General features: G+C 40.8%; 1 protein-coding gene across 1 annotated transcript in view; it reads left to right on the top strand.

The window, feature by feature from the left end:
• Positions 1 to 14,499, top strand: part of NOL4 (nucleolar protein 4) — a 122,396-nt gene that overhangs the window by 102,416 nt on the left and 5,481 nt on the right. Inside the window, exons 8-9 of the mRNA XM_063130703.1 lie at positions 5,777 to 5,890; positions 9,340 to 9,520. Coding sequence (XP_062986773.1) covers positions 5,777 to 5,890; positions 9,340 to 9,520 — 295 coding nt within the window. The remainder of the gene's footprint in view (positions 1 to 5,776; positions 5,891 to 9,339; positions 9,521 to 14,499) is intronic.

Raw genomic sequence — 14,499 nt, 5'->3', positions numbered from 1 at the left:
TGAGACTGTGTTGACACGTCTTTGGCAAGTGGTCCAATCTGAAGCATTTCAGCCCAATTTTGTCTTCTGCTACACTGAGGCAGAAGGTCAGAGCATCTGATGGAAGAGTCTACTCTATGCCTCCACAAGAGAGATAGTTTATCCTCTCATAACCAAACCCAGTTCAGTAGGTCTTTCTGTTTTTGGAACATAAACATTTTTGACAAACAGAGGGTGCTCCAGGGTGACATCTCTAATCCTATGTTCAATATGTATAAAGTGAATGAGCATAGAAAGAACAGGATCACAATGGGAAGCCCCAGCCCAAGTTACATACATACACCAAACCAGACCTTTGCAGATATTCAAGGCATTTGTGAACTGCCCAGACAGCTTCGGCTATTGGGCGGTATAAAAATGAAATAAATAAATAAATAAATAAATAAAAAGTGAATGCACTTAGTGGGCAATGAGATTGGTGGTCTGCATTGCCCCTGACCTATATGCATTCACTAGCTTGTGTTTTCAGTTCAAAGACACATATAAACTGTACAAACTCTACAGCACAGACAAGACCATGCACTTGGTTTGTATTCATGTAAGGGCTAGTACATGCACAGTTTAGTGAATCTGCATAGGTCAGAGACTTGGCTTGCCAATGTGATCTTCCCACTGCATGAGTTTACTCTAACCCCAAAAAGAGCTTAGGATGCAGGTCCATAAGATGGAAGCGGTGTATGCTGGCCACAGATGATAGGAAAGGATTATGGTGGACTTTCCTTCCAGTCTACGCTCCCTTGCTTTCCAAGAATATGATGATAATTTAGCTGTAGAAACCTGTTAATGTTTGTGTTGTTACTCTTAAGCAGAACCATACGCTTACACAGAAATAGATTCAATTAAGATTACAGGTTTTATTATTTCCATATAATGTGTTTCAGATCAATTTGATAGAGTTGTTCATGAGATAGGAGAAGGGGGGGAAATCAGGCTAGCAAAGTTTCTTAGCAACTCAATATACATGGCTACCCAAGGGTCTAACTAAATCTCATTTCACTTAATCAGACAACAAGGAACATGTGGCTTCTGGCTAACCTCAGGAAGACTCGGTTAACATTATTGGGTTCTTTCTCCAAACAATATTCTGCATTCATTACCTGTTGATGGTGGCTGCTTGCCAAACCCCTCTTCACACTTCCCTGCCTTTACAAACCACCAGCTTTGTCTGAACATCTGTTTCATGAAACGATCACATCAACATATTATGAAATCCTAAAGCACAAATCTCAGGAGGTAGTCCTGGCGTATTATCCAGCCCTTGCCCTGTCAAGTTTTGTATGTCTTTACTTTCACAAGTACTCCTACTAATTTCAGTGAGACAGGAATAAATTGGGCCAGGATTTGGCATTATGTACGTGCTCAACAGCAGGAAAGAGACTACTAATTGACCAGAATGTGTCTGTAGCTTCTTTTCCTTCTGTATCTCCTGTTTTTGGCTGGATGATCATCTTGGACAATTAATACTGCTATTCAGTCATATAGAGCATAGATAATTGCTTTAAACCTAGTATCTGTGGCAAATAATTCCCCATTTTTGTCTATTATAAGCTTCTGTCTGGAATAAGGACATTAGTATTATAAGCAAAGACTTTATCACTTAAGTGAATTTGGGTTTTGAAAATCAAAGTTGTATTTTCAAAATAGTTTGTTTACTAAATCTTCTTTCAAAATACTTGTATCAGCTGTTGTGTCTGTCCCCCCGCCCTTCCTTCCACATTTTGCTAATTGTTGCTGGAATTTTGCTTCTTTCATTTCTTTTCATAGAGAGAATGAATGAAAAACATTTAAACTGATGTGAAAATGCAATGCTGCAAGCATTAAATGAAAAACCCTCTTATATATTTACTGAGGATATAAGAGCATATTGAATTAGAACAATATCAGTACATCCAATAGAGTGCAGTGCTGTTCTTCAGTTTGTAATACAGAATGTTGCTCAAACATGCGCATTGTGCTAGTTTGAATTGCATGCCTTATAGTAAAAGAGAGTGTTTCAAAAACATGCCACTATTCTCAAGAATCCCTTTTCAATCTTAATTCTGTAACAAGATGTTGGTGAGTAGATTCAATTCTGTTTGAAGTACTCTGATTTCAGAATGTTTTAATTAGACATTTGAAGTTTTACTTACTATACATAAAAAAGAAGAGCCACAGTGTATTCCATAGTTAGAATGACTGAATGTCTATATTTAAAGGAATAAATGCTCCTTAGAAAACATTTTGAGGTTTATGTACGAAGATTTAGATTCCAAATATACATGTAAGAGAAGGGTTGCTTTGAAATGGATGGAGCTGTTAGAATAGAGCATATTTATATTTAGAACTGGAAAATAAATGTTTGATATGATTTGTAGAAATTTGCTAAGGATTTTATACATTCAAATGAAAGGAATAACACAAACTATTTGTATACTATCTGGTTTTTATATGCAGCACATGAGCCAATTATTGTCCTATATGTAATTATTCTATTGCAATATAAGTTCAGTCCTACCTATGCATTTTCCATGTCATCTTTGGACATGATCAATGTTCCTTGCTTGCCACTTGGAAGACTTTCCTAAAAACAATCTTACAAATATATTTACTTGGACGGAATTCCTATTGATTTACTATTTATTTACTTCCAAGTAAGCATACTTAGAATCTCAGCCTTGCCCTATAATATTAGGCAGTATTGATATTTTGACAAATATCCTGAAACAAATACCTAGTTTATAGAATGATTATAATTTTATGTGTGTCAACAGACTTAGGATCTCGAATGACTTTCTGTAAATGTGGCTATAATTCTAGGTTTCAGCTATGCTACATTTAGCATACTAGTTAATGGTCCTATGATGGATGCTGTAGATGTCTTTGGATGGTTCAAAGGCTCAGTTTACTCATAGTGTTATATTGTTGTTCTTGTTTTTTAACTGCTTGGTGAGTTCAGAATGAAACTATGGAATCTGAAGGGGTCCAACACCATGTGACTTTGATGGCAAAGTCATGTATATCAACTTTTAATAAATCTCAGTATCAAAGTAACATCACACAGTCTAATGAACCCAATATGTGAAGGATGACAGCTTCATCAATGAATGACCTAGCTGGGACGGGGGAAGAGTTAATGGGAAGAACGTATCAGCTTGATTTATATCTTCCCAACCTTTTGACACAAGACCTTTATTCGAATAAGATGCCATGAATTATATATGCATTGTTTCATTGCAAATGAATTTGTAGTTTTCAAAAATACCAAGGTGACATCAAATAAGTAAAGGTTTTAAAGCACAATAAAATCATGATCAGACACCAAAGCCCATTCTTTTTGTCAGAGTCTCTGTGTTCTAGCATCAGGCTATCAAGATCAAGTCAGAGCCTTGAAAAGGACATTGACAAGCAAGAAGTGGGAAATTGCCATGAGGTCCCTCCAATTTACCTGAGAGCAACAACTTATGGTGCGATCTTATGCATATTTAGACATAAAAAGGCCATACAACTCCCAGCATTCCCCAGCCAGCCAGGATTTCCCCCCCTGTCTAAATATGCATAGGTTTCGCCCCATACTGACAAATCAAAAGATTTTAGAGGGAAGTAATGGATCACAGTGGAGAATACAGGACTGCATATTCTAACTGCATTTTACTTTTCTGAAGGTCATCTAATTGTTAGTGCCTTGTAGTTTCTAAAGTTGAAAGAATGCTTCATCCAAATATTTTGGACTTCTAGATTTTGCCAATCTTGAATGTTATGGAAGCTGCTATGATGCAAACTGCCAAGTATATATTTCTCTATTTGCACAACATTTTCAACAGATGCAGCAAAACTTTTTCCTGGTGAAATATGTGGACCTTCTTACTATAAAGCACCTGCTTTTATTTCTATTTTTAAATTAAAAACAAAAGCCTTTCAATGAAATAGAATAAATTAAGTGTCCACTCAACTGAAAAGTCTTAAGGTCTATAGAAATGTCATACAGAAATATGTATCGCTTATATTGTAATAGGGGAGCCTATGTTTTAAATTAGGGCACAATCCAGCCAAATTTAAGTATTTCAGTGGGAAAGTTAATTACATATTTAACTGAATGGCTCTCAAGAGTACTTAACTTTGGCTGGATTTTATGCTATATGTGATGCTTATGAAACCAATGTCTTCTCTTTGAGATAGATAGATAGATAGATAGATAGATAGATAGATAGATAGATAGACACCAGCCTTTGATGATAAGCCCTGGTAATTGTCAGACTTCCAACAGTTTTTGCTGTTACAACTTTGGTCTTTTAATTTTTTAAAAAAATATTATTGATACATCATGTTTCAGTAGTTAAGTATACTGTTGACTATCATGTACCATCTTACCAATAAAGAGTTCCAACAGATGGTTTAAACACTATTCAGATGAATGGAATAGGTTCTATTTACTTCAGTAGCCTTTGAATCAGTTCTTTACATTTTAATGTGACAGCTGAAACTTTTTTGTAGTACAACCAGCCAGTGTAAGACACCATAGGAAGAAAAACTACATTTGTTTGTGAGGCAACAAGCATGCATTAGAGTACAGATTTTGTACAGATGTTAAGTGTCATAGATCAGTCTAAGTTAAGAATTTGTCATTTAGAGCCAAACTAAATGTTCTGCTAATCACGTAGCAGAGCAAGATTGCCTTACTTACTGTAGTGTAAGTACACATGGCCCCAATTCAGATTGGGACCGCGGCAGTTTGGGAGGGGGATTTAAGCTCCCCCCTCCCATTTTCATCTTGAAATTCAACTGCATGCATGTACGTACACACACACACACACACACACTCGGGGAGGGGGTTAAAAAGAACAAATGTCTCCATTGGTATCAGCAGAATGTTTAGTTTGACCCTTATACAGATTAGTCCTAAAAAGTAAAAGCAAACCTTTTTCTAAACTTGCAAGGTGTGAGTCAAGTCAACAGTGAAATGGTAATAAAGATGATCATCACTGATGCACACCTTTTAAAAAATTGTTTGAAGATGGGGGGCAGATATTATCTAGTTTCCTGTGAAGCCCAAATAATGAAAATTTACAAACTGCTTAAACACTGAGGCTGTCCATTAATCTTGAGGTCTCATTAGCCACAGTTGCAAAGCGTAGGGGTCCACATTTAAGGTGAAAGGAAGATAAAATGTGAGGGGAAAGTATTTAAAAACCAAGGATAACATGCTTTTTATTTTACGTAATATTGTTAATTAAGTCTCAAAACTGGCATATTTCAATAATAATAGTAATAATAGTAATAATGATACATTTGTACAGCAGTTCAAAGTACTTCACCTGCATTATCTAGTTGTAATCTTACCTTAACCTGTAAGGTAAATCAGAATTATTATCCACTCTAGTGCAGAGTGTGAGGGACTGAAGCTGACTTGTCTAAGGTCACCCAGTGAGTACATGCAGAGGTGAGATTTGAACCAGGGATTTCTGATTCAGTGTCTTAGCCACTACGCTACATCAGTTGAGGTCTATCAGAGGTGTCAAAATGCATGTACGGATGTCCATATGAAAATATAGGGAGAGAAACACATATCTGAGGATCAACGGCAGATTTAATCGCTAACTAGTTTTCATTTTTCATCTTGACAGTCTCCATTTCCACTTTCTGTTGAAACAAAATACATTTCAATGAATGGGTCTCTTTTGCTTCCAGTAAGTAATGTTGTAGACTTGATGATGATCCTAGTAATCTTTTTTATGGTCTGTTTTTTCTCTCTCTTTCATAGTCACGACCCATTCCCTCACACCTTACTTCAGCAGTAGCAGAGAGTATCCTGGCTTCAGCCTGTGAAAGTGAAAGCAGAAATGCTGCAAAGCGGATGCGGTTGGATCGACAGCAGGTACAATGATGAGCATGGGAACTGAGGGGCACAAGATCCGTGTTTACAGCTAAATGGACTGAACAGTAAACATAGACTTGTAAAACTCATTGTAAGGAGAGATAAATAATTCTTAGTATGTTTTATCAGCAAGTGAGGCTGGAGGGCGTGATAGAGGAGTGAAAAAAAATATGCATTCCTTGGAGAAAGTGGATAGGATGACATTTTTCTCCCTCTCTCATAATATTAAACCCGGCATCCAGCTAAGTGATGGGAGATTCAGGATAAACAAAAGAAAATACTTCTTCACACATAGTCAAACTCTGGAATTTGCTGCCATAAGCTTTAGTGATGACCACCAACTTGGCTTTATATTGCCTCCTGTATCTGAGAAAGTATGCCTGTGAATGCCAGTTACACTCCCATCCTGCTTGCGGGATTCCATGTGTATCTGGTTGGCCATTGTGGGATTAGATAGGCCTTTGGCCTGATCCAGGAAGGCTCTTACGTTCTTAAAGCTACATGTGTAATTTTGTCTAGGAAAATACTCCATCTATCCACTTAAGGTATCCAGTGGCCTCCATTCTTATAAAATGGTGGATTTTTCATAGATTGAAACATAAGACTTCTTCTGTGTAATTAGCTCATGATCCTGTAGGGTTAATACATTTTTATTCTGGTAGCAGATAATGATCCCTGAACACTTAGTGTTAATGGGGTTTAATGAACCAAATCAAGAGCCAAACAGCATCTAGTCCCTGTTTAGAAATAAAAATTTCTATCACTACTGATCACATCAACTCTATAACCTTATTGAAATTGAAAGAAATTCTTGGCCACTATGATATGCCAAAACACGATTCTGTAATTTGATCTTGCAAGTTTATTGCTCATAAAATTAAAACTGGGTCAAACCCAGAAGAATTAAAGCTAATGGAAAACACAACATTATGTCAAGATGGTTCTTTTACTAGTTTATATGCAAAAAATATTCTATTGTCCAATGAGACCAGGAAGACTAATCAGAATGCCCCTAATCCCACTCTAATCATATACAACTACTCACATTCAACTGTTAGTGGGCTTGGATGAGGATGAACATTGGATGCATCCCTCTAGTTCAGTTCTTGGGTGCACTGCAAATTTGCAAAATGTAAATTAGTGTTTGGTGAATCAATTTGAATTTATGCTAAAAGATTCAGAATTACTACAATGACAATATCCAACTCAAGTGCATATTAGCTAAATTGTAAGAAAATTGGCAGTTTTAAAAAATAACAACGACAACCCCATACCATATGAAAAGCAGGACAGGGCTCCTGTATCTTTAACAGTTGCATAGAAAAGGGAATTTCAGCAGGTGTCATTTGTATATATGGACAACTTGCTGAAATTCCCTCTTCCTCACAACAGTTAAAAGTGCAGGTGCCCTGCCCTCTTTTAAATCTTGTCACTCTAGTATAGCTCCTGCACTTTAACTGAATATATCACATTCAGCACCTCAGAATAACTATTAAAAGTGGTTTTCTTGATTATACAGTATTAACATCTAAAACAAAACAATGGTAAAACCATTGTCTGCAGGATCAGATTAATCATTATACATTATTAATATTTAAAATAAAATACTAAGTATATTTGGATGAAGGTACCATTACAGTGTCAGTATATGAGATGGCACTGTGTGAGGCATTTTTCTGTCCTGCTCTGTCTTGTATTCTGGAATCCTTGAAAATTCTCCAAACTCTTTTTTAACAATGGGAGTGTGGCCATGTTCAATGTTGCAGGAATTACACCTGCCTGCCTATTATTATTATTATTATTATTATTATTGGTTGGATTTAACTTTTCCCACTGTAGGAATAGAAGTTTTTATAGTCTTTGCAAAATGTTTCACAGAGGGAATTAACAGAATTTAGAAGTAGGGAACTGAGGAGAGATGCACTATTAGACGAGGAAGTGGTCCATTTAATTGCAAAATGCAAAAATTGTGTGTTGGGAGGAATAACATGCATGCTTCTAATGTAGCAAAGCATGTACCCGGCTCATGGAGAGGTATCTTTCTATGTAAGCATGTTTCTGAAGAGGCCGGCAACTGTACGTGATCTAGCACACCTCCCCAAATCACACAAAGATACACACAAAGCTACGAATGCTCACGAGTAACACTTTTCACCAGGCTATGACACTGAAGACTAATATTTTCTTACATTTGTATCTTTCATGCACGGTAAGGAGAACTAGTATTTCCACAACATTTTAAAAATCTGAAAAAGGTAGCATACTCTTACCATATAATTAGTAGTTCTTTAAAAGTATTGAGATGCTTCTGACATTTACATATTTCATTTTACTTATTACAATATGTAATGTACTGTATTTCCAAGGGATTCAAAATATAAAGTTAGAACCAACAATAGAATAACATACTGCAGCAGCAGCACCACCACCAACAACAACGTAGAAATAGCCATTGGAAGCAAATATTGAAGGCAATATTGCCAACCAAAAGATGTGTCTTAAGCCCCTTCCAAAAAACCAATGAAGTGAGATAGCTTACTCCCCTCTTTAGAAAAGAGCTTCTACAAGTGCAAGGCAATTGCTGTAAATGCACAGTTCTTGGACATCACTGTCCAAAGCTATCACAAAGAAGGCATGAAACTGACTAGGCCTTGGTTGTGAGTGGCCTCCATAAAGATGTGGTGAGGAAAATAGGCTAATGCACACAAGCTCTTTTAGCGAGATGGGAAACCTTGCCGTTCATCACTCATTAAGATAAGAACAATATAGCTGAATGCCCAGAGGCTGGGGGCAGGGCCTGAGCCAGGTGGGATCCCACCTATCCCTACACACATTTCTGAACATTGATAGTGCACAATCACATCTTGGAGCACAGTGATGGGCTGGATCATTTTCAGGTCCCTTACTGACCTATGATTTTCATCAATAACATCTCAATTGATTCTTGCAGCAACAAAATCAGTTCAAATGTCTGCCTCGTAGTTTTATTTGTATCTACAGCTGAGACTTCTAGAACATAAGGAATCTTTTAGCAGAGGTAGGCAACCTGGTACCCTCCAGAAGTTTTTTACTACAACTCCCATAATCCCCAACTATTGGCCATACTTATGAGAGTTGGTCCAGAATATCTGGAGGGGACCAGATTGCCTAGCTCAGCTTTAAGGCCAAAGTTGTAGGTATGGATAGGCTGGAGAGCCTGTCAGTGACAATGCCTGTTACAGGAAATCTGCAAGCTCCCTGCCACCGGTAGCCTCCTCCACTGTTCTGTTTTCTTTGTGGCACATAATGTGTCAATTAAAAACCTGTATGTGCTTGTTTCACATTTTCTTTAACCTGCTTTGAAAGAAGTGCAGGGAAAGTCTATTAAATAATGGTATGATGTTTTCTTCATTCAAGGAGAAAAATGTAGCAGTGATGTGACACTGTCCACTGAACTATTGTTCTTGCAGGATGAGGCTATTCCAGCAGAGAAACCATATAAACAGGAACCGACCCAGGTCACTTACTCAACATCAGCTGTTTCCAGCACGCAGGAGGTGCTGTACATAAATGGAAATGGGACCTACAGTTACCATAGTTACAGAGGGTTAGGAGGAGGTTTGCTAAATCTCAGCGATGCTTCTACCAGCGGTGAGCATTTTTACAGACTTTTGCATGTATATTTGCATGCATGACTCCCCACCCTATCCTGCCAATATCAAAATGAAAATGTCTGCCTGTTTTTATGACAGAATAAAATTAGCCAAAGTATTCAGTATCTGTGGTCTTCAAGAATACTCCTGTACTAATACAGTCTTAATGAGCACAAATTAATTATTTAGATTATTTTATTACTAGCAGCTCTCTATATAATGAAGCCATTAACTCCAAAGATGTTGGGTGGCAAATTTTCCAAAACAGAGTTTTCTTGATATCACACACCCCTCCAGTGCTTTATTTTTCCACAGAAAATTTTCCATGTCATAAATCCATTAGTAAAAATGAATGGATGCCAATAACAAATAGAATATTGATGTTTTTCAGGTGGTTATCTCTAGCAAGTATGTGAGTGACTACATATAGGTCACTGAAATACACTGAGAGCCAGTGTGGTGTAGTGGCTAAAGTGTTGGACTGGGAGTCGGGAGATATGGGTTCTAGCCCTCACCCGGCCATGGAAACCCACTGGGTGACTTTGAGCTAGTCACACACTCTCAGCCCAACCTTTTATTGTGAGGATAAAATGGAGAGGAGGAAGGAGATTATGTACGCCACCTTGGGTTCCTTGGAGAAAAAAAGGCGGGATATAAATGCAATAATAAATAAATAAATGTCAAATGAAATGGAATTAAAAAGTAGTGACAGCGAAAGTGAAGGTACCTCAACAGCCTAACTGGAACAGAGTTGAACTCTGTGGAAAGAGATGAGTGGTTCTCAGTGTATCATGCACATATCTTTGGGTTGCTAAAATTAATTAGTGTGACAACAATTAGTAGAGAACATGGTGTGGAGAATGTGGATATGGAGACATTTTAGAACCTAGGGTCATCCCATGAACTGATTGGTGATTCAGGACAGATGAAAGGAAGTAGTTCTTCACACAGCACGTAGTTAAATTATGGTTAAAGATGTAGTGATGGCCACCAATTTTGATGGCTTTAAATGGGGGTTAAACAATTTCCTGGAGGATAAGTCTATCAATGGCTACTAGTCTTGATGGCTATACACTGCCTTCAGTATCAGAAGCAGTATGCATACAGTTTGTACAGCAATTGCTGGGGAACATGGGCAGAAGGGAGCTGTTGCACTCATGTCCTGCTTGTGAGTTCCTGGTCAACAGCTGGTTGGCCACTGTGTGAACACAATGTTTGACTAGATGGGCCCGATCCAGCAGGGCACTTCTTATGTTCTTAATTTTCAGTAACTTTGCTTCCCTCCCCCCACTTAAATTTGAGCAAAATAAGGGACATACATACTATTGTCTTTAAATGTTTAGAAGTATTCCAACTATAATTTCTATATAAAATTGCATTTAAATCACATTAAGGGAGCAATTCTATGGCCCCTAGACAGTAACTAAGGAGCCATAGGATACTTGGGATATTCCGATCTGAAGGTGGAGACAGCATTCTGACCTAAGAGGGGCGAATTGGAGAGCTGACCATCCTCCTTCTCCAACTTGCAGCCAGTGCAGAAAGAACTCTGCCGACTGGCCTTCAAGGTTGGAAAAGCAACCTTGGAGAAGGGGAAAATGGGTATTTCAGTGGTGGGGAGGGGAGGAGAATGGAGAAGCCAGGATAAATCTATCCTGCACCTCAGACACAGCCTCCTTCCCTCCCCCTCCATAATGTCTTTGCTAGATGGGGAGGAAAGCCCATCTAGTGAAAAATGGAGGGCAGGAAGATGGGGTGCCAAAGCTCGCCTCTGTCGCTCCTCCTACCTTGCATAAGATGCCGTATCCCTCTGAGTTCAGGGACTTACGATCATCAAGAACTGTGTCCCAAGTGTGCTTTAATTCCACCACCATCACCTGCCAAACATTTCAGGTTAAATATTAGTGGTGTATTGGACCAAAAATTAACATGGGGTACACTTTGTTTGTTTGTTTTTTAGCTTGGGGTCTCTATCCTTTAGAGCCTTGTGTGGCGCAGAGCGGTAAAGCAGCAGTTTCTGCAGCTGAAACTCTCCCCACGGCCTGAGTTCGATCCCAGCGGAAGCTGGTTTCAGGCAGCCAGCTCAGGTCAACTCAGCCTTCCATCCTCCCGAGGTCGGTAAAATGAGTACCCAGTTAGCTGGGGGAAAGGTAATCACGGCCGGGGAAGGCAACGGCAAACCACCCCGCTATAAGGCCTGCCAAGAAAATGTCAGCGAAAGCTGGCATTCCTCCAAGAGTCAGTAATGACTCAGTGCTTGCACGAGAGGTTCCTTTCCTTTTCCTCTATCCTTTAACTGGAGCCATCTAGTTCTGGATATCCAGACATTATCTATGCTGCTCGCAGAGTGCTAACTGTTTCATCTCTGGGAAGATGGTACCTACTTCACAGATGGTTCCTTTGTTCCAAAAAGTCTGAACCCTGGAATCATGTATTACATGCAGTCTTAGAACTGGCTATCAAGGTGCAAACCACTGCACAAGTGAGTGGGGAGAAGGAAAAACTTTGGGGCTTTTGGGGGTGGGGGTGGGGAGAGAATGCATGCCTACACCATTGTTGCTCAGAAAAACTGTAGATATTTATTTATTTATTTATTTAGAATATTTATATACCGCTCCCCATTGAAAAATTTCAGAGCGGTGTACAAGATAAAATGAAAATAAAAGCAAACTAAAACAGTTAAAACAAAATTTAAAAGAAGCAAAAACAGAAATCCAAGGCTGCATATTAAGGAAAGGCTTCTTAGAATAAAGATGTTTTCAGGAGGTGCTGAAAGGAGTACAAGGTTGGAGCCTGCCTGACCTCCAGAGGCAGGGAGTTCCACAGGAGGGGAGCCACCACGCTGAAGGCTCTTCCCCTGGTGGATTCAAATCGGAGGATGGATCTATGTGGAACCACCAGGAGCAGGCCCTCGGATGACCTCAGTGACCGGGCAGGTTGGTAAGGGAGAAGGCGCTCTCTCAGGTATCCTGGTCCCAAGTTATTTAGGGCTTTGTACACAAGTACAAGAACCTTAAACCTGGCCCGGTAGCGAATAGGCAGCCAGTGCAGTTCCCTCAGCAGAGGAGTTACATGCTGGAAAGGGGCAGCTCCAGACAACAGCCGAGCTGCAGCATTCTGCACTAGCTCCAGCTTCTGGAGCAGCTTCAAGGGCAGCCCCACATAGAGCGCATTGCAGTAATCCAATCTTGAGGTTACCAATGCCTGTACCACCGTGGTCAAGCTATCCCTCTCCAGGAGAGGCCGTAGTTGGCGAACCAACCGAAGATGGTAAAAGGCACTCCGAGCCGTAGTGGCTACTTGAGCCTCCAACGACAGAAATGGGTCCAAGAGTACCCCCAAACTACGAACCTGTTCTTTCAGAGGCAGAGCAACCCCATCCAGAACAGGCAATGAGCCTGTCTCCCGGACTCGGGAACCATTCACCCACAGGGCTTCCATCTTGCCAGGATTCAGTCTTAGTTTATTGGCCCTCATCCAGCCCATTACTGAGTCTAGGCACCGGTCCAGGACCTGCACAGCCTCACCTGATTCAGTTGTCACAGGGAGATAGAGCTGCGTGTCATCAGCGTATTGATGGCATTTAGCTCCAAATCCCCTAATGACCGCACATTGGGGACAAGATGGTTCCCTGCGGCACTCCATAGCTCAATTGCCAAGAGGCTGAGGACTGGTCACCCAATGCTACTCTCTGAAAACAACCCCGTACGTAGGACCAGAACCACTGTAAAACAGTGCCTCCGATGCCCATCCCATGGAGTTGGATTAACCCAGGAGGATACCATGGTCGATGGTATCAAAAGCCGCCGAGAGATCGAGCAGGATTAACAGGGTTGCATTCCCCCTGTCCCTCTCTCGATAAAGGTCATCCATCAGGGCGACCAAGGCTGATTCAGTCCCGTAACCAGATCGGAACCCAGACTGGAATGGATCTAGATAATCAGTATCCTCCAAGAGTGCCTGCAGTTGCTCCGCCACAACCCTCTCAAGTACCTTCCCTAAAAAAGGAGTGTTAACAACTGGGCGGTAGTTGCCTAATACCGTCGGGTCCAGGGTGGGCTTCTTCAGGAGTGGTCACACTACTGCCTCCTTATGGACAGCAGGGACCACCCCTTCCCGGAGAGAAGCATTTATCACCCCCTGGACCCACCCAGTCAGACCCCCTCGGCTTGCTTTTATAAGCCAGGAGGGACAGGGATCGAGAGGGCAAGTGGTCGGTCGCACTGCTGCATGCACTGGAACTGATCCCACAAAATTGGGCAGATGGTGGCATCGGACACCTCAACTGGAGCTGCACTAAAAACGTCAAGCTCGCTGCAGAGAGAAGCGATCTTGTCCTCAAAGTGTGATGCAAAAAGGTCACAGCGGGTCCTTGACAGAGCCAGGGCCCCATTTGCTGGGGATGATGTTAGCAGCCCCCAGACCACCCGGAAGAGCTCCGCTGGACGGCTACTCGAGGACGCAATGGAGGCAGCAAAATAAGCCTTCTTTGCTGCCCGCACTGCCACGTAATAGGCACGATTATGTGCTCTACTGTGTGCTCGGTCATCTTTGCTTCGAGTCTTGCGCCATTTGCGCTCTAACTGACGTCCAGCCTGTTTCATTGACCACAACTCCTTAGTATACCAAGGAGCAGAGCGGGCTCTACAGGATTGGAGAGGGCACTCAGGTGTGATCAAGTCGATGGCCCTCCGCATCTCACTGTTCCACATTGAGGCTAGGGCTTCGGCTGGATCACCAGCTCTCTCCACTGGAAAATCCCCAAGAGCATTCAGAAATCCATTGGATTCCATTAGTCTCCTGGGGCGGACCATCCGAATGCGTCCCTCACCCTTGCAGGAGGGTAGTAACGCCGTGAGTTCAAATCTCACCAGGAAATGGTCTGACCATGACAATGGAGTTACTTGGACACCCACCCACCCCAATCTTCAGACTATCCATCTCACAGCTTGGAGCAAAAACCAAATCAAGGGTATG

Source organism: Elgaria multicarinata, chromosome 7 (assembly GCF_023053635.1).
Source record: "Elgaria multicarinata webbii isolate HBS135686 ecotype San Diego chromosome 7, rElgMul1.1.pri, whole genome shotgun sequence".
Taxonomy (NCBI): Eukaryota; Metazoa; Chordata; class Lepidosauria; order Squamata; family Anguidae; genus Elgaria; species Elgaria multicarinata.
This window is presented reverse-complemented; position numbering and strand designations above follow the sequence as displayed.